General features: G+C 36.5%; 1 protein-coding gene across 1 annotated transcript; it reads right to left on the bottom strand.

The window, feature by feature from the left end:
• Positions 1-243: 243 nt before the first annotated feature.
• LOC146996094 (uncharacterized) lies at positions 244-3,436 on the bottom strand. The gene has a single exon (XM_085819867.1). The coding sequence runs from the start codon at positions 3,406-3,408 to the stop codon at positions 556-558; it is 2,853 nt and encodes a 950-aa protein (XP_085675993.1). The 5' UTR covers positions 3,409-3,436; the 3' UTR covers positions 244-555.
• Between the last annotated feature and the right edge of the window lie 16,718 nt (positions 3,437-20,154).

The raw sequence follows: 20,154 nt of genomic DNA, 5'->3' as shown, positions 1-20,154 counted from the left end.
TACACACAAGCAACATTTAGGTACACCATTGAGGTAACATATATACAAGCAACTTTTAGAAATCATAATATTTCATATCAAATCGACACAATTTTAATATATAAAGCTAGATTTTGTATACATGTAAATGCACTACAGAAATACGAAATATATATATATATATGGTAAAAATATGTAAAAAGTCTCATCTTTGCAAAGTTTTAAAGATGTAAATGTTCATGAATAACTCTTCAGAAATACAAATTATATGCTTGAGAAAAGTCTTTTATTTGATACACTTCTATTTTATGACAACAAAAGCATTATATACGCATATATATAATTACATAGTTCAGAATAATAAGCGAATCATATCACTCCTATTTCAAATTTCTTTTGTAAGGATTATAATTCTCTTTTATAACATAAAAGAGTTTTAAAAATGTATTGAAAAGCGAGGAAAAGCAAATATTTTTATTCCAAGAAACTTTCAAAAGTATTTTACATTTTTATAAATATTTTGTCTCAGACGAAATCTACTTTTTGACAAGTTATTATTTCTGTGAACTTAACTATTTAGAAATTAATTGCACGATTTTCATGTGACACTGCATCAGCACTGACATATGAATGTCCTTTTGTCAAAGTTTCATAAGTATCGTAGAGTTTTTTACCATAGCCATAGAATCTTTCATCGTAGTCTCTTGGGCCATAACCATAGAATCTTTCACCAGAGTAGAGTCCTGGACCGTAACCATAAAATCTGTCACCATTGTCATAGAATCCTTCACCATAACCATGGAGTCCTTCACCATAACCGTAAAATCTTTCACCATTATCATAGAGTCCTTTGCCATAATCATAGGGTCTGAAATAGGCATAACCCGGGGATAGTGGTGGCTGTATAAAATCGCTATCGGAGAAGTATGGTAGTCTTTCTGTGTTACTCCAGTCTTTGGCTTCCAGTGAAGTGGCAATCAATGAGGAGTATTTTGCGACGACAGCTGCAGCCAACTGGTCAACAGTCAGTAAAGTAAAGTTGTCGGTTAAAATTCCAGCCTTGGCCAGGGCATCTGTAGTCGCCTTGGCTAATGGCAATATGTTTGGTCCAAACGTGGTGTCGAAAGTATCGACGGCAGAGTTGCTGTAGGTGTCGATGAAAGCTGATGCCACTTCGAATCCGAACTGTGCGGCAATGCTCTGGGCGATCAAATCTACGACTCTCTGTGTTCCAACTAGCGTGACAGCTGTATTCACTGCAGTAGAGAGTCGTAGTTTTTCGGCTAACAGTACTGGGAGTACTTTTTCAACCGAAAGCGGGGTATTATTTGTATCTATTGAAGTACCAACGCCTATTCCCAAACCAGTTTTCAGTCCCACACCTGCATCTAATTCTAGGCCGGCATCTACTCCGACACCCAAGTCAGCATTAGCTGCAACCCCAACGCCTGCTCCAACATTAACATCTCCTCTAGCATCAACTCCTAGACTAGCAGCTAATCTAAGAAAATTGTCAATGTCGTAGTTATCGGGAAGAGCTCTTCTCTTTCTTCCAAATATACGATTTCCATTTATTTGAGCCCCCACTTCGGCGTCTACGTTTACATCTGCGTTGATACCGACATTGGCTCCAATATCTAATCCTAAATCTGTCCCCGATATGAGGTTTAAATCTGCATCAACACCCAAATCGGTTTCGACGTCGATGTCTGGAACTCCGTCTAATGGTGTCAAAAGGGACGCTGTCCGGATTGCGCCTTTGAGAATGGGAATTGATGAACCAGACATTGCTTTAGTTATAGCGTTTGCAGCAATAGCAGCCTGAACGATGGGATCTCCAGATACAAAATATCCTAGAACATATAGAGCTTCTGCTGTAGCTTGAGCTAAAATTCGGGCAGAATTCTTGTGATTCCACGAATTTTTAAGATACGACAGAGCTTTCGAATAAGCATCGATAAAGACAGACGGATCGGTCGATCCGAAAGCTTCCGCAACGTACTTGCCTAACGCAACAGCTGTCGCTTTGTAGGATGAAGGGAACTGGAGCGATTCGTAAAATCCGCCTGCAGAGATCAAATTTAAGTACAAAGCTTTTGTGAATTTAGTGCCGAATATTGAAGCTCTCGCAGCTTTTAATGCCGTAGGTAGCTTACGCGATAATGCGTCCGTCCCTACGTAAGGTAGTATCCCTAAACCGTTTAAAGGGGAAAAGTAAGAATTATATGGGTTACCATTCGCGCTCAAACCAACTCCTGGAATTGTGTAAGTCGAGAGGAAATTTTCGACAGCTGACGCCGTAGCTTTCGATGCGATAGATACTTGAAGATCGATAATGCGAGGCGAGAGTTTGTTTGCTGCGACTAAAATGTTTCCTAAACTCGATGCAAGACTTCGGGCGTATAATTCTACGGAAACTTCATCCGTTTGTCCTAACACTGTTAAGTTTTTCTCTAATGGTATCAAGTATGAACGAGGAATTCTAAACGCTTGAGCAATAAACTGAGATATTACTGATGAAACGGAACTAAATGCTGTCGGAGGTATAGAATCTGAAAAAATGCTTCTAAAATATTTGTTTCGGAGGATCAGTTTGGATAATTTTTCCTGGAACACTGGGATTATGTCTAATAAATCGACAGATATTGATCCATCAACTGCTTCTCGGCCTACTCCAATTCCAAGATTAGCTCCTATACCTACATCAGCACCAGCATTCAGTCCTAACCCTATTCCTGCTGTCTGCCCTATCTCAGCACCAACATCCAGCCCTAATCCTAATGCAGCACCAACATCCAACCCCAATCCTAATCCAGCACCAACATCCAGACCTATTCCTGTTCCAGCACCAACATTCAACCCTAATCCTATTCCCGTTTGCGCTATCTGTCCTGCTCCAACATCTACATTTCCACCGTAAGCGTTACCAAAACCATCAACAAACACATACAAATTTAGGGTGCTATCGATAATATTTCCGATTCTAAGTGATAAATCGAAATAATTGTATTCGTTCAACAAGTTATACGTCGATAGAATCTCAAGAACTGCTTGCACGATTACCGAAGCATAATCATCTACTTTTCCCACTGGGTAAACGGAACGCAATGTATCGATCATAAAATTAATTATTAGATCATAGTCTTGTAAGTTTAGTTCAGAAACAATACCTGTTCCAATATTTCGTCCCACGTTGATGATGTCGACGTCCGTCACACTGCCACCGAACATAATGCCGAAAGAACCACTATTTATCATTTGAGAGTACAAGGATTCCTTAAAAGCTTGTTCGATACTCCCACCGATTGCAACTGATTCAGACGCTTGGAAAATCTGATTGTTGCCATACCCGTCAATGCTTCTTGCCAAAATACGCTGGAGGCATAGCACTCCGAAAAGCAAGCTTAACATGGCTGCTGTCAAATTCATCGTCACTTCTACATTTGATGACAGATCCTATTCTTCGTGAACAATATCGTCTGCTATATAAAGTAGTTCTGAAAGCGATTAAATTCTATTATCTCTTTTAATGGCATTTAAAGAAACGCGCATGGGATTTAAAATATTCCGTTTCCTTCCTATCATAAAGCGTTAGAATGTTGACTTTGTAACTTTCTGGTCCTAGGATCTTGTTTAAACAGCTGTTTTATTCATTGCCGATAAAGAGCAAATCGTAACCATTTAGTCTTGGGAGTGAAAGTAATAAAAGTAAGAGATACGGAAAAGTTCGAAAATTTACTTAATTTATTACTGAATTACGCTTTACGTTTTTATATTTAGCCGTTTAAAATAGATATTATACAAAAGAGGAAAATATGATGGTCTTAATCCATCCAGTTAGTATAATTTCATAAAAATATACTTAATTATTTTAATAATACTAAAGCAAAAACATTGCTTCTTTTTATCGTGCTATAAATCGTTCTACTCCAAAGATTCTGACTTTAAATGTAATAGAAATTATGCAGTAAACTAGATCTCATTGAACTATTTTCTTTAATATGATAATAATATAATAACGACGCTTAATTATGCCCCGAAAAAGAGGGAAATGAAAATAGTAATTTAAAATCAATGTCATTTTTCAGTGCACAAAATCATCTTGTTTTAACGCTATCGGCTTATTTCTTTCTTTCAGGACTTTTCCAACTATGTTTATATTATTTTTTGGAATGCTATTGTGTTTATCAGTATATATGGGTGGTATTGATATTAACTCATATATAAACTATTAGTCCAAATAGGCTATTAATCTGAGAATGGGATTTTGCGTTAAATCGTTATAAAAGACTTTATCACGTTCTAAATTGTTGCCCCTAAATGCCCCCAAATATTATCGCCCTATATTACTATTATTTTTAAAGAAATTAAGTAATGAAGAATCTGCATGAAAGTATGTATGATTCTCGTATTGCGAAAAAACGACCGTATCTCGAGCCATCAAATTTTGAATAATATAGTCCACCATCCGAACATGTGTATCTGGAAGTCCGAATTTTGAATTTCCAATTTATTTTATTATCAGTTTCATATTTTGTAAAAATGTAACGAATTTTCGAGCAACAAAATCAAGATTTAAAAACGAGCAGTGGCTACACTGTACGGAATAAAGCACTTTTATCTCCAACGCGAGGGACTGTCTACCAGAAATTCTAAATATTTGCTATCGAATTGAATTTTATCTGGCGTAAGCGCGAAGAACGTGCTGAACATTGATACGATAAACTGAAAAAGACCGAAAGTGTTAAGTGTAGGCTGCCTACATTTAACGCTGCATCTAGAATTCTAAGCATATGCTGCTTGTAATTTTTTTTTTTTTTTTTTTTTGATTTTGTTCTTGAATTGTGTATGGCGTAAGTGCGGAAAAAATAATGCTTAATAATAAAGCTAAAAACAACAAACACACACACACAGAAGTTTATCAGGAGTGATTACAAAAGCAGACTGATAGACTGCAAGCTCAGTGAGAGCGAAAAAGGCCCCTTTTGGGCGAGCGTTAAAACATTAAACTTTTCAGAATTTTTTAAAATATTTTTTTTATTATTTCAGATTTTCTAAAACTTTAATGGATTTTTTCATTTTGTTTTGCTTTTGTTTTTAATTGAAAAATTTGAAGATGGAACACAGTGGTTGTTCTGTACCAGTCTTTTTTTTTTTTTTTTTTTTTCTGTAGTTATATTACTGTGAAAGCCCGAAGTCTGGTAAACCTAAGTTTCACCGGTAAAACCTAGTTTTTACATAAGTGGCTTGGTAAAAGTCTGACGTATGCTTTAAACCATTTCAGACTTTTACCAAGCTTTTGCGGTGAAACCTAGGAATTACCAACGCATTCCGGTAAAAGCCCGAAACGAGGGATTTAAATCGACTGTGAATAAAATTGATCACGCAAATTCCGTTGCGACACTTTTTCTGTTCCTGCACCTTCTTATTTGCGCCATTTGCAATCTAGCTTTGAGCGAATCCAAACAAGTGTAAGCGGCTACGATCTGAAATCTTGTTTCCATTTCAACATATTTTGCGTTTTTTATTGTGCTGAAAGGAAATGAGTTATGTTATGCGAAAAAAGGTTCTACGACAATTTGTCTGAAGGCACGATAGCAGCTTTTATTTAACAAATGAGAAATACACTCTTTTAATAAATGAAGAAGCACGGTAGCTTTTATTTAACAAATGATAAATACCTTTCTTCAATAATTGAAGTGAAAAAAGCAAAATTTATGAAGCAAAAACAATCAGTTCATTACAGCAGGTTGAAACGCTATGGTATTCTAAATATTGGAGGAGAGGACAAACGTATAGTACCACTATCTGTAGAAAAATCAGAAATCCTGTATTATGTTACCAATTGATGAAATCTTCAACGTCATACACAACGCTCATATCGCAGTTGGTCATGGTGGAAGAACCCGTATGATGAATAATCTGAATCGTAAATACAAGAATGTGATAGTAGAATCTATCGTTACTTATTTAGGACTATGTGAACCATGTCAAAAAAACAAACAAACCAAAAATAAATAAATAAAAAAATAAAATAAAAAAATAAAAATAAATTAAAATAAATAAATAAATAAATAAATCTGTGAAAAAGAGGATTGTAATCAAACCAGTTAGTTGTGCATAGCGAAACGAATTCTTGATGCCAAGTCTATCCAATCCTGATCATGATATGAAATTCATTTTAGTCTATAAAGATAATCTTACAAAATTCGTCCTACTCCGAAGTCTACACAGTGAAAGAGCTAATGAAGTAACATGCCACCTTCGTGATATTTCCAGAGCTTTAGGAACCTCGAACATTCTCCTTTCCGACAATGAGAGGGAATTTTGCAACCAATTTATTACCAGTTTATGTGAAATGTGGAGTGCTATAAAAATTGTGAGACGCAGTCAATCGATCGCAAGGTTTATGTCGAACGAGCGAACCAAGATGTTAAGAACATGTTGGCAATATGGATGGAAACAAATAAGACATAAAAGTGGTCGGAAGGACTAAAATTTGTTCAAGCAATTAAAAACAAAGCATATCACGAGGGAATCCAAATGTTCACCTTACAAAGCTATGTTTGGTTGTCCTATGAAGCTGTCACTTGCTAACTCAGTTTTTCCATGTAATTTGATTAGTAGCACGGCCACCGAAGAGGGCTTAAAAACAATTATAAATATTAATAATGAATGCATGGTTAATACGGAAAATAAAGGCACCAAATAAAGGCGCAAGAAAACCAGGTTATCTTTTGCAAAGAAAATTTTTTAAACATCGAAGAAGTTGGTACAGGAGAAATAGGTGTACATGAAGTAGTAAAAAACTTTCTTTGAGAGCAAAAGGACTTAGAAAAATGCAACTGTTCAAAGTAGCGTACTAAGAAGATGTGTTTGTGCAAATCAGCTGATCTACTTTACTTTGTAATTCAAAATGCCGTAACAGTCAACCTTGTTGTAACCGGTAGTAAGAAGTATTAGATGTATTAAAGAAAAACATACTACATTTTTCTTATTTTTAAAATTTCATAATTTTTATTAATTTTTTCCTGAGCTATCAAGTTAATTTTTTTTAACTATACCCAAAATTACTTTTAAAAATTATTGAAATCCCTTCAATAGTTATCGAGAGAATTGTGCATTAATTCAGTTTTCACATGAGATCTTATTTATGAGATGACATAAATATTGCTTTTTTTTTATTTTTATTTTTTGTAACTCTTTTAAAAATAATTGTAAAACAGCTTCATCGACATGATCTTAAATCATACCTTATTTTGATAACTTTTACAATTTATATTACCAATTAAAATGTTAAAATGTTTTAACTTTTTTGGGACACACTGTATACAATATATCTGCGAATGGAAAATCCTATCATAAGTAATCCTTCGTTTCAGGCTTTTACCGGAAGGCGTTGGTAACTCCTGGTTTTCACCGCAAAGGCTTGGTAAAAGCGAGGTTTTACCGGTAAAACCTAGGATTTACCAGACTTCGGGCTTTTATGGTAACAGTTAAATTCCTTTTTATTTCCCTGTACAAAGTAAAGGAAGTATTGTAATCACGAAATTAACTTTCCGGGTATCATATTTCAACGAAATATCCGTTTTGACCGCTATCGAATGCAATTTAAAGATGTTTTTGCGTGACATCTGTACGCAAGGACAGAATAAAGGACTCTTTTTCTCCAAACGAATTATAAAATTGATTTAAAAATGGATTCAAAAGAAATTATTTTTTCATGGCGTATGTATGTATGTCTTCCGCATAACTCAAAAACTCAAGTCGACACTTGTTCATTTTCATATTAAATGTTGGCTGAGGGAGATCAAGAGCAGACAGCGAAACGCTGTGCACTTGTAACTGGCCCTCTATACTTCTCAGTGCAAGACTAAAACTATCTTCTAAGGAGTGAGATCTTGCAAAATCTTCAGAAAGGGACTCTTTAAATTCATTCCACAAAGCGATGGGTTCTGTAGGGTTGCAAAAAACACAGATGAAGTAAAAGAGATGTCTTAGCTGAGATGGCATTTGAAAAGCTGATGCTTCTGCCAGAGAATTTTTCCATTCTTCATCGTCTTGCAGCAGATGTCTTGCATAGCAGGCTTCCTTAAATGTTGAATACTCCACACCTTCATAAGTTCTTAAGTCGGTAAAACTCTGCTCCTTTAACGTGACACAGCGGCAACCTCAGATGAAAACGTTCAACATTTTTTGGGCTAACAGAATACATTCTTGAAATGATGTCTAACTCGTGTCTGCCAGGCATAATTTCTCCAAATGAAATGTTTAGGAACTTCAGAATAAAGGTAATGATTTGCTTCGGGAGCTGTCTTGTTCAGTTCAAACCGTCCGGTAAGCGTAGTATTTTTCTGAGCAGTTCTCTGCAAAGCATTCCTTTCTTCTGATTCAGCAAAATAAACAGGCCTACAGGTTCGGGCCTCAGGTGTGGGTTTTCCAAATGAAATGGTAGTCGTATGATAGTAGAACTGATAGTCGACTGGTAGTCGTATGACTTCGAATGCATTCTCTTTTCAAACAGCCTCCACACTGCTTCAAGGAAAGACACATATCTTGCATTTAAGAAGCATTTGATTTCATCCCACATTAAAGTTCTCTCTCTCCAAATTCTTCCAGAACAATTTTAGCTGCATCATGACCCTTATACACATATTTGAACAAATACTTGACTGATTTTATGGAGCTGCATACTTCAACATTTATGTGGACATTATGTTTTTTTGATAAATATGAAATGTAAGGAACAACCCATTTGTTATCGATGACATTACCTTTGATTACGATAAAGTTTTTCGTCTCTTCTTCTGTAAAGTGGATAACCATCTACGTTCTCTTTAGTTTCAACTTGAAAAAATTTCGGAAATCCTTTTGAACATACACCATCACACATACAAGGAAAGTTTCGATTCAGTTCACCGCAGGGTCCGTAAATCATCGATGATTTCACAATATTGTGCAGCACGGGATGTTGAGTAGCATCTGGAAGTTCAATGAGTCGATGCACTCTGAATATCTTATTTTATCTTCTTCTGCTAAACAACGAGAGGTACAAATGAGCAATCCTCTCTCCTGAAATTCGATGACGTATATATCTGCAACTGTTGCACCCAAGATGTGATTCTTTGTTAAATCATGTAACAAAGCTATTTTCTTCAAGTCAAATACTCTTGACACAATGTCCGGGCGATCGTGAGCCTTCTGTTCTGAGAAGAGGTTTTCTGTTATTTCTGACCATTTAGAGTTGCATGTGAAACTCAAACCAAAGGGACGTACAATGACCATAGAGTCCTGATAGGTTTGCTGCATATAGCGAGGGCTTCCTATAAATGTTGATGGAAATATAACTGGTTTTACAGGGCGGACGCCTGATGCTTGACCAAAAATGGCATGTTCGATGATATACGGCACCATGAATCCTAAAAATCCAGAACCTATAGGAATGTCTATATTGGCACCCAATGAAGCAAAAGTAAGAAGACAGTTAGTTGTAAGTACGTATATTAGCAAAAAAATCTTCAGAAAATTTGTGGTTCTCATTCATTAAATTACGTCATTCTTCTGGATATCTTCTTTCAGTTTCTATAATTTTCTCATTGTTATAACAGTCCCTTATGTTCCTCTTATGTTCCTTTCTCCTGGAAAGAAGAGTCCACTGTAGAGATTGCAGGAAGCTTGCATTGAATCTGTGGAGCAATTCATAACGACAGCGATGAGGCTGTACAACTCCGACGTTAGTTTCCCCCTCACCCCCACTAACTGTGATTGGACTTGATCCCAAAAAAAAAAAAAAAAAAAGGAAGGAGAAACATTTGTCTCCTTGTATGACTCACTTCTCGCGTTATGCAATGGATAGTAAACAACGCTTGTGACCATCGCTATTTTTTTCTCTTCTAATACCTAATAAATATGTTATTTTGTGTTTGCTAATATAATGATCGTGTTCCTTACATCGGCAGCTTGGACTACACTTTATTAAGGTAAGAACTTTAATTCTGTTTTATTCATCTGCTCGTCTCGATTTAGCGAAGTTGTAACAGTAAACAAAAATGAACCACGAATACCTTCAACAAAAGATTATGAGACCGAAAATATGTTTACTTCAACTAAACGCATAAAATATATCGAGATAAGCCATTAAGAATAAAAAAATATAATCCGAAAAAGGAAAGCCAAGCCTGTCTTCAAAAGCGAAACAAAACTGCATAGTTGCGTACTGCGCATTCGAAATACAGAAGCAGAAATGGCTACTAACTGCGAAAATAAATATTCGATCATGAAACTAAACAATAACAACTATCAAGTATGGAAATACAAACTTGAAATGATCCTGAAAAAGGAAAATTTATGGGATTTAATAGCAGATGATACACCAAAAGAAATAAACGTCGAATGGAGAAAACGAGATGAACAAGCACAAGCTACCATTAGTTTACTAGTAGAAGACAACCAAATCGTACACATAAGAAATAAAACAACAGCCAAAGAAATATGGAATGAATTAAAGAAAATACATGAAAGAAAGAATCTTTCCAGCAAACTTTACCTTCTGAGAAAGCTGTATACGTTAAAAGCAGAAAACGAATACAAACTCGAAGAACACGTCAACAAAATGCTCGAAATCGTAGACGAACTGCGAGGAATCGGTGAAGAAATAAAGGACAGTCCCATTGCAGCGCTCTTACTAAGCGGCTTACCAAAGAGCTACGAAAATCTCATTACAGCTTTAGAAGCACGCCCAGAAGAAGAACTAACGCTGGAATACGTAAAAGCGAAACTCATCGACGAATGCCTGAGAAGAAAAGAAGTACGCGAGCAGAAGAAACGACTGCCTTCAAAACGAATTTTAGCACAAAATTCAAGCATTTAAATCAACGAAGATGCAATTATTGCAAAAAAAATAGGACACCTGGAAAAAGAGTGCAGATTCTTAAATAACCACAAAGAAAAAGATAAAAACGAAAGTAACTCATTTTTCAAGAATGAAAATCAAACGAATAAATGAAACTATGGAAATAAACAGAAAACGAAAGTTGGTGTAAACGAGGATACACGTGAAGATGAAAACGAAAATAAGAATCATGAGAAGACTGAGAATTACACGTTCGAAGTCACCAGAGAAAGAAAATCTCAAAACTCAAACTGGTCAGTTGACTCAGGTGCTACTTGTCATATGACCGATAGCATAAACTTTTTCACCAAATTGGATAGAAGCAAAACTGAGCAGATAACAATTGCTAACGGCACGCAGATGAAGTCCGAAGGTATAGGAGAAGGATACTTATACTGTACAGACGACGAAGATAACGAAATAGAAGTGAGACTCGTAGATGTTCTGTACGTTCCTGATCTAGAAGGAGGATTGATATCCGTACGAAAAATTACAAAGAAAGGATTTACAGTTGAATTTGAAGAAGATATTTGCAGAATAAAGAAGAAAAATAAAACCATCGGAATTGCTAAAGCAGAAGGAAATTTATATACCGTAGTTGAATCGCAAAGAAGAAAAGCCAAAATTGCAACTTCAGAAAGAAGAGAAAATAGTATAGATCTTTGGCATAGAAGGCTAGGACATAGAAATTATGAAGCAATAAAGAGGCTAAAGAATGATGACCTGGCAACCGGATTAAGAATTGACGGAGAAGCCAAAAAGGAAAAAGAATGCGAATGCTGTATCATAGGCAAAATGACTGAATTGCCGTATCCCAAACTAAACAACTATAGAGCAAAACCAGTTCTAGACTTGATACATTCAGATATCTGTGGACCAATCGGTTCAACATCACTAGGAGGAAAGAAATACTTCATAACATTCATCGACGATCATTCGAGATACACAACGATCTATCTGCTAGTTACAAAAGATGAAGCTATCTCCAAGTTAAAATAATTTGTAACCATGACGAAGAACAAATTTGGAAAGAAGCCAAAAGTCTTAAGAACAGAAAATGGAGGAGAATATACAAGCAAAGAGATTGAAGACTATCTAAAGGAAGAGGGAATCGAACATCAAACCTCCGTAGCATATTCACCGCAACAGAACGGTAGAGCAGAAAGAAAAAATCGATACTTAATGGAAATGACAAGATGCCTGCTACTCGATTCAGGACTCAAAAGAGAATTTTGGGGTGAAGCCGTAATGACAGCCACCTATCTACAAAACAGGCTACCATCAAGATCAGTCGAAAAAACACCGTATGAACTATGGAATAATAAGAAGCCGAACCTAATCCATATCAGAGTTTTCGGCAGCACAGCTTATTGTCAAGTTCCAAAGCAGAAAAGAAGCAAACTAGACGAAAGAGCAGAAAAAGGAATTCTTGTTGGATACAGTGACCGTACTAAAGGATACAGAATTTACATGCCACATGCAAACAACGCCGTGATCAGAAGAAGCGTAATATTCGATGAAAACAAAAAAGAAGAAATGCCTTGTCAATTAAATGATCAGCATGAGGAAATAGAATGGCCTTTTAAAGAAAATAAATTGACAGAACCACGTCCAAATGATATTACAGAAGAAGTAATTGAAACAGAAGAAATTGCCCCATTACCGAGAAGATCCCACAGAACGACTAAAGGAATCCCACCAAACAGATTCTCATACATGGCTAAGAATGAAGAAATCAAAGTTCTAAAGACTGGGAAGAACTTCAAACTTTTTCTACCAAAGAAAAGGAACTGTGGTTAAAATCTACGAAAGAAGAAATGGAAGCACTGAAGAGGAACAAAACATGGGAGCTAGTCGATCTTCCAAAAGGAAAGAAAGCAATTGGAAACAAATGGACATTTAAAACAAAATCCTACGCTTCAGGAAATGTTATCAGATATAAAGCTCGTTTAGTAGCTAAAGGATATTGCCAAAAATTTGGGCACGACTAGGACGAAACATTCGCACCAGTCGCAAAGTATACAACAATAAGGACTATTTTGGCAATAGCAGCTCAAAAGAAAATGCACGTAAATCACTTCGATGTAAAAACAGCTTTTCTATATGGAGATCTGAAAGAAGATATATATATATGAAGCAACCAGAAGGGTACATCTCTGCTTCAGAAGCAAATAAAGTCTGTAAACTGAATAGAAGTATCTACGGACTAAAACAGGCAGCCATAAACTGGAATCACAAGATAGCTGAAATCCTGCGCAAACAAGGATACGTTCAAGGAAAGGCTGATCCATGTTCCTTCACACTAATCGAGAAAAACGCAAGAACTTACATTATCGTTTACGTTGATGACATATTAGTCGCGAGCGACAAGTGTGAATCAATTCAAGAAGTTGAACGAATTCTCAAAGAATATGTCGACATTCGAAATCTTGGAGAAGTGTCTACATATCTAGGAATTGAAATCGAAAGAGAAAAAGACGGAAGCTTTAAACTTCATCAAGCTAACAAGATTAATAGTATGATCGAAAAATTCGACGGAGAGTCACCAAAGAAACTAAGCTATACACCCATGACTACGAATTTTACGAAGAACCAAAACAACCAGGATGACGTTTTTCCCGATAATCGGAAGTATAGGGAAGCAGTGGGAGCACTTTTATATTTAGCAACAGTATCAAGACCTGACATAGCAAGTTCTGTTGGAATACTTAGCAGAAAAGTAGAAAATCCATCAACATCGGACTGGAACGGTATCATTAAAATCATACGATATTTGAGAGCGATAATTAATTACAAATTACATCTAAAATCCAATGGTGCACCAGTCATCAAAGCTTACAGTGACGCTGATTGGGCAGGAGATACCTCTGACAGAAAATCCACATCCGGATATATATTTCAAATAGGAAACAGTACGGTATCATCATTCGAGGGGTGGACGCCATAGGAGAAGGTTCGTCGTCGAGATTGTGCCTGCTTCCGGTCCTGTTACCACGTGTACGCCCTGTCTGATTTTCCGTGTGTTGCGGAGTGCGACCACGTGCTAATTACTATCCGCTTGCATCAGCATTTTTAAATGCTAATCCTCGGTTAGTATTATTTTATAAAAGCCTGGATGCTTTTATTATTTTATTATTTTGAATTATTTCAGGATTTTTTATATTATTTATGCCTTTTCTTGCGAATTAGCTTAATTGCTGGTACGAGTGATACCGCGCTTTACTGCTACCGATTTTCGGCGCTTTTATTTTGCGTAATTATTTTTGCATTATAAATTAAAACATCAGATTTTAAATTAATTTTAAACACAGCAAAACACGTCATATGAAAGTAAAGTTGAAACTGATAGGGACAGAAGCCCTATTAAAATACATAATAATTTTGATTCCTTAAAGGAAATTTCTCTAGATCAACCCACAAGTTCTGACGAAGATCTTCCTAAAACTAAAGGTGACCAAACTGTCAGAATACGTACCCAAAGACCCAATGCTAAGAAAATTAAGATTGGTAGTCCTGCTAAAAGTACTCCACAAAAACCACTAAGTCAGGAGGGAAATGCTGATACATCAGCTACACTAGTAGCAGCCAATGAAAACACAAACACACGAAATAATGAAAGCATGGATACTACACAACCGGATAATGATAACTCCACTGCCACAAATAATCCAAAGCAAAATAATAAAAATTCCAAAATTCCCCCAATTACGTTAAGAGAAAATTTACTGAAATGGAGGGAAATAAGTGATATTTTCCTACAAAAACAGATTAAATTTCACGGAGAACAGATTCCTAATGGGAGTATCAAAGTGATTACGCAAACTCCAGATGATTACCGGACAGTTGTCCAAATTCTCAAAGAAAAACATGTGGAACATCATTCATATATCCTCCCAGAGGACCGATACTTAAAAGTTGTCCTCAGAGGACTCACTGTAAACTCCCAAATTGAGGACATTAAATTCGAATTAGAGCAATTAAATTACCAAATAAAGGAAATCAAGCAAATGACCAGACGACGCAACGGGGAAGTCACTAAACTACCGTTATTCTTAATATCTTTTCCAAAAAATGAGAAATCTAAAGAAATCTATAATGAAAGATTTCTTTGCCATATGAAAATCAAAGTTAAAGAGTATATGGGAAGACAAGGACCCCTGCAATGTTTTCGTTGTCAGGGGTTCAATCATACACAGGCGGGTTGCAATTATGCACCCAAATGTGTCAGATGCAGCAAAGAACACTATGTGAAAGACTGCCCTGATAGAAATAATAGAGAAAAGCCTCCGGTTTGTGTAAATTGCGGGGGTTCCCACACTTCCAGTTTCAGGGGGTGTGAGAAATTCCCGAAAATAAAAACTGATAAAACAATCAATTTCCCCAGTAGGGTTATTGAAAACAAAACTTATTCACAGGCGTTGTCCTCTGGACTTTATTCTGACATTTCAAGTGAAGCGAAGCAAGTCTTCACTGACCTGGCGGAACTCGTTTCCGTTATAAAAACTGCTGGTTTTTCAAATTTCACAGCAGGTCAGAGGAATTCATGAAAACAATCGGGAGATAAAAACTTCCACTACAATCGTTAATGGGTCAAGTTAGACCTACGTTTGCTCCTATTAGGATCATGACATGGAATGCTAGAAGCATTGCTTATAAAATTACGGAACTTTCTACCTTTTTCAGGGATCATGATATTGACGTGGCGATGATTACAGAGACTTTTGCTACGCCGAGTACCCAGATGAAAATTCAGAATTATGTTTGCTATAGATGCGATCGACTAAGTCACCGAGGTGGGGGGGGGTCGCAATTTTTGTCCGCAACTCCCTACAATCCTGTCTTATCAATGACGAGCGATTTAATGGACACGGTACTGTCACGGTATCTGTTCTGTCTGTGTAAACTGGTCACGGTATCTGTCCGTCTCCCGCACTATGGGAATGTGTATTTTAACTCTATGTATAATCTTTCGAAGAATATTCTCGATGTCGATTACTTAGCAAAGATTTTGGATATCAACAAGCAGGTTATTTTAGCAGGTGACCTAAATGCAAAGAACCAAGAATGGAATTGCAGGAGGACTAATAACAACGGTATTAAATTGTCGGAATTCATTAATAATTACCCGGTTTATTTACATGTGCCGAGTGAGCACACTTATTTGCCCAATAACGGTAATTCGGGTGATATACTTGACATCTTCCTTTCTACCATCTCACTGTCTTTTAGCCTGGAGGTCTTACAGGATCTGGACTCGGATCACTGCCCAGTCATTGCGACTCTTGGCACGACTGAAGAAGTCATGGAAGCGCTAATCAATACGACGAACTGGAGGGAATATAATGAAATACTCTCAGAAAGTCGCACAAACCTTATGTTACGCACTCCCGATGACATAGAGCGTGCTGCGAGGCAGCTGACGACAGATATACAAAACGCTTATGACGCAGCCACCAGAAAGATTCCTAGAAAGCACATCACAAATAAACTACCGATTAGAATTAAAAATCTTATCAGAGACAGGAACAAGATCAGAAAGAGGTTTCACCTTACCTATGACCCGAACACAAAGAAAAACATGAATAGGCTCAGTAGAGAAATCAAAAAACAGATCAGTATCTACCGTAAGGAACTATGGGACGAAAAGATAGAAAGCTTTAATGAGCCAAGTAATTCTTTTTGGTCTTTTGTAAGACGTTTAAAAAATAAGAATACGGTAAACAGACCAATTTATCATGAGCATGGGATTGCACTTACAAATAGTGAAAAATGTAACACGCTTGCTGAACATTTTGAAAAGCAATTTACTCAGAACACATCACCATCTAACCAGGATTTTTCTACCTTAGTAAACTCCACTGTTTCTGACTGGATGGATAACTATGATACGCAGAGTCATCTTGAGCTCACTTCACCCCATGAAATACTCAGCATCATCAAAAAACTCAGGAACAGGAAGGCCCCAGGGAAGGACAACGTAAATAATGTGGCGCTTAAATGGCTGCCTATTAACATGGTCAACAGGCTCACAGGCATTCTAAACGCTTGTCTTTATAACAGTTATTTTCCGCAAATCTGGAAATCTGCTAAAATGATAGTACTCCCTAAACCGGGAAAAAATCTTACGAAAACAGAAGGGTACAGGCCCATTAGCCTGTTACCCAGTATGGGTAAAATACTAGAAAGAATTATCCTTAGCCGTATTCAGCCTCACATGGATAAATTTGGTTTTAGAAAAGCACTTTCCACGACTAAACAGCTAGTTCGACTCAACGAATTCATTGGCAGTGCACTGCACAACAAGAGATATGTTGCCTTACTCATGCTAGACGTGGCGAAGGCATTCGACCGCGTCTGGCATGAGGGTCTTACTTACAAGTTAATCAGCCTAAAGTTCAGTGATGCGCTGATTAAAATTATTTATTCTTTCCTGAAAACAGAACTTTCCACATTCAAATTGGAGAAAGTAAATCTATTACGAAAGAAGTAAAGGCCGGGGTCCCACAGGGATCTATTTTGGGGCCAGTACTCTATCTTTTTTACGTAGCAGACTTACCTGCTGAACACCTTGATCAAAACTTCTTCATGGGGTGCTATGCAGATGACACAGATTTCGCTGTCAAGTCTGGGACACCGAATTTTGCCCTAAAGAAACTGCAGAGATTTATGCCCAAGCTGGAACATTGGTGCGCCAAATGGAAAATAGCAATCAATGCTGATAAGTCCAAACTACTAATCTTTAAGAAAAACAAGATGAATCATCCCTTGACAACACAGCTAATACTCTTTGACACTGTAGTGCCTGTTGTCAAAAGTGCTACCTACCTCGGACTAAAATATTGTTCAAATTTCCTCTGGAAAGAACATATTAACTGCATTAGAGGAAAAACTATTGGAGTCATACGAAGTCTCACGCCGCTTCTGTCTGCGACTTCCAAATTGGATTTAAAGAGGAAAAGACATATATATATATCTATCATACGACCTATCTTTTCATATGCCTCTCCCGCCTGGGCAACTGTTCAGAAGAAGGAGATAGACAAATTACAAATTTTACAAAATAAAGCTCTTCGAATGATAACTAATGCACATTATTACGTCTCAAATCACACTTTACACCGTGACTTGAAAATGGACTCCGTCGAGACGTATTTGCATAATGCTAATAACAAATTCTTTAATAAGGCTCAGGAATGTGAACACATGACTGATCTTAATGTCTTGGATTATGTGATTCTTGATGAAGATGCTTCGTTAAGACCACTCGCGGCCCACCTCGCCAGGGACTTAAATTTCCCCACGTAAGATTTTCATGATGGGTACGCACTGCTCTTGTACATATTGTATATAGTGTATATATTTTTATTTCTCATTTGTAATTTATATATTTCCTTTTCACGTTACTGTAGCATGTATGTAATAAAGTATGATATGTTTAATTATTATGATGTGTTTTAAATTCAGATGTCAAGACTGATACTGTAGGTTTTTGTCTGTGTTTTCTTTGATGTTACAACACAAACACTTCACACAGATCCTCACGGCTCCTGCTTTGCGAATTTCTTGTGTGCGGGTCTTTAAAGGCCTTGCGACGCATGGTCGCCCCCTGTAATCACCTTTGACCTCTCTAAATTTGTCAAGAAACTGCAACGTCATGTGCCCTTTGGGCTTATTTTCAAGAGCCGGACAAGTTGCGCAGCCGCGCGACATTTCGGCTATAGTCGCGCAGACTAGACTAGACTAGACAGTACGGTATCATGGGGAAGCAAGATACAAAATTGTGTCGCCCTATCTTCGACAGAAGCCGAATACATCGCTCTCATCTACATCGCCCGTAATGCCTCTTTTGCGTTTGGGCATTTTAATACATTAAAAAATAGTACTCTACTAAAATAATAATTGAATTAAAAATGTAAGTACGCGGATGAAAGAAAAAACTTGCTCATCTTGTTTGTAGAAAAAACTTGTACTTCTCGTTTTGTGTTTTTCTACAGCTTCCAAATTTTAATGAAAATATTTTGAATTTTTAAGTATTTTTGCTTTGCCGCGAAGGGGGAACTGAGTTCATTAGTAGCGCGTGCGCATTAGGTAAGCGGCGCTGAATCGTCTGCGAAAAACTGTTTCTTTTATACATCGTTTTAGATTTATTATAGTATTTGAATAAAAGTTGTGGTAATTCTTCAGGCGATATAATTTTTGTACACTGAGTTATGTAATTCTTCAGGTGATATAATTTTTGTACACTGAGTTATAAAATGAATGAGATGTAATGATGTTAAGTGGACCTAGCGCATAAGTTATAAAATGAATGAGATGTAATGATGTTAAGTGTCGCTATGGTAAACAAATATAGTGGATTTTATACAGTGTATTTGTTATATTGGGGTTATATCGACGTATATATCGACGAAGTAGATTTAATTCAAAATTCGTTAAATGTTAATTCTATATCTTTAAATGAAATGCAGGAAAATTGCGTATAATTTAATATTCCGCACAAGGAAGTCATGTGGTGTACACATCAGATCTTTTATTCTTGTATATTGGTAAATAGAATGATTGAATTATGTTTTTCTTATCTCCCGGTTAAGGTTTTTCATGCCTTTAATTAACCTGCATGCAAAAGTTGTAGAATTCTCAACAATTTAAAAGTCATTTAAGTGCGGCTAAGCCCTATTTTTTTACCATAGTAGCCATATTTGTTTACATTTGAAACATAGAATAATAGTGAATTAATTCTTTCTGAACCTTCAGTGTCTTTTTGCGGAGTGGGACCAAAAGGAAACTTTGAGTTTTGTGCACCGAAAAATCTGCCTTCTTGCCTGTTGTTCGAATTGCTCTCTTTCAATTTCCCATGTTGAAACTGGCATCTTTCAATATATTTCTAATGTCTTCATGACCACCTATTAAATCGTCTACGTATTAACATCCATTCAATAGTTTAATTGTTTTCTGATTCGTTTCTTTTAAGATATTTATATGGTGTTTGATAGTAGCGGAAAATAAATAAATAAATAAAAAAGGGCTAGATGTTGCAGCAAACAAAACGCAAGTCATCCTAAGCACTTTCCTGTTGAGTTTCTATCTTGCAAGGTTATTTGCCCACAAAAATCTCACTGCATCCCTATCATCAACTGACAGAGAAATTTGGAGAAAGGCTTGTTTGATAGATATCGGCAATAAATGCTGTAATATCTCTTTGTAACGAAAGTTTTCCGCCAAAAAACGTTCTTAATAAACTTAGGAAAAAAAAAAAAAAAAAAAAAAAACATGAAAGCAGTACC

This window comes from Stegodyphus dumicola, chromosome 7, assembly GCF_044657685.1.
Source record: "Stegodyphus dumicola isolate Sdum_Otavi_A_Nest chromosome 7, ASM4465768v1".
NCBI lineage: Eukaryota > Metazoa > Arthropoda > Arachnida > Araneae > Eresidae > Stegodyphus > Stegodyphus dumicola.
This window is presented reverse-complemented; position numbering and strand designations above follow the sequence as displayed.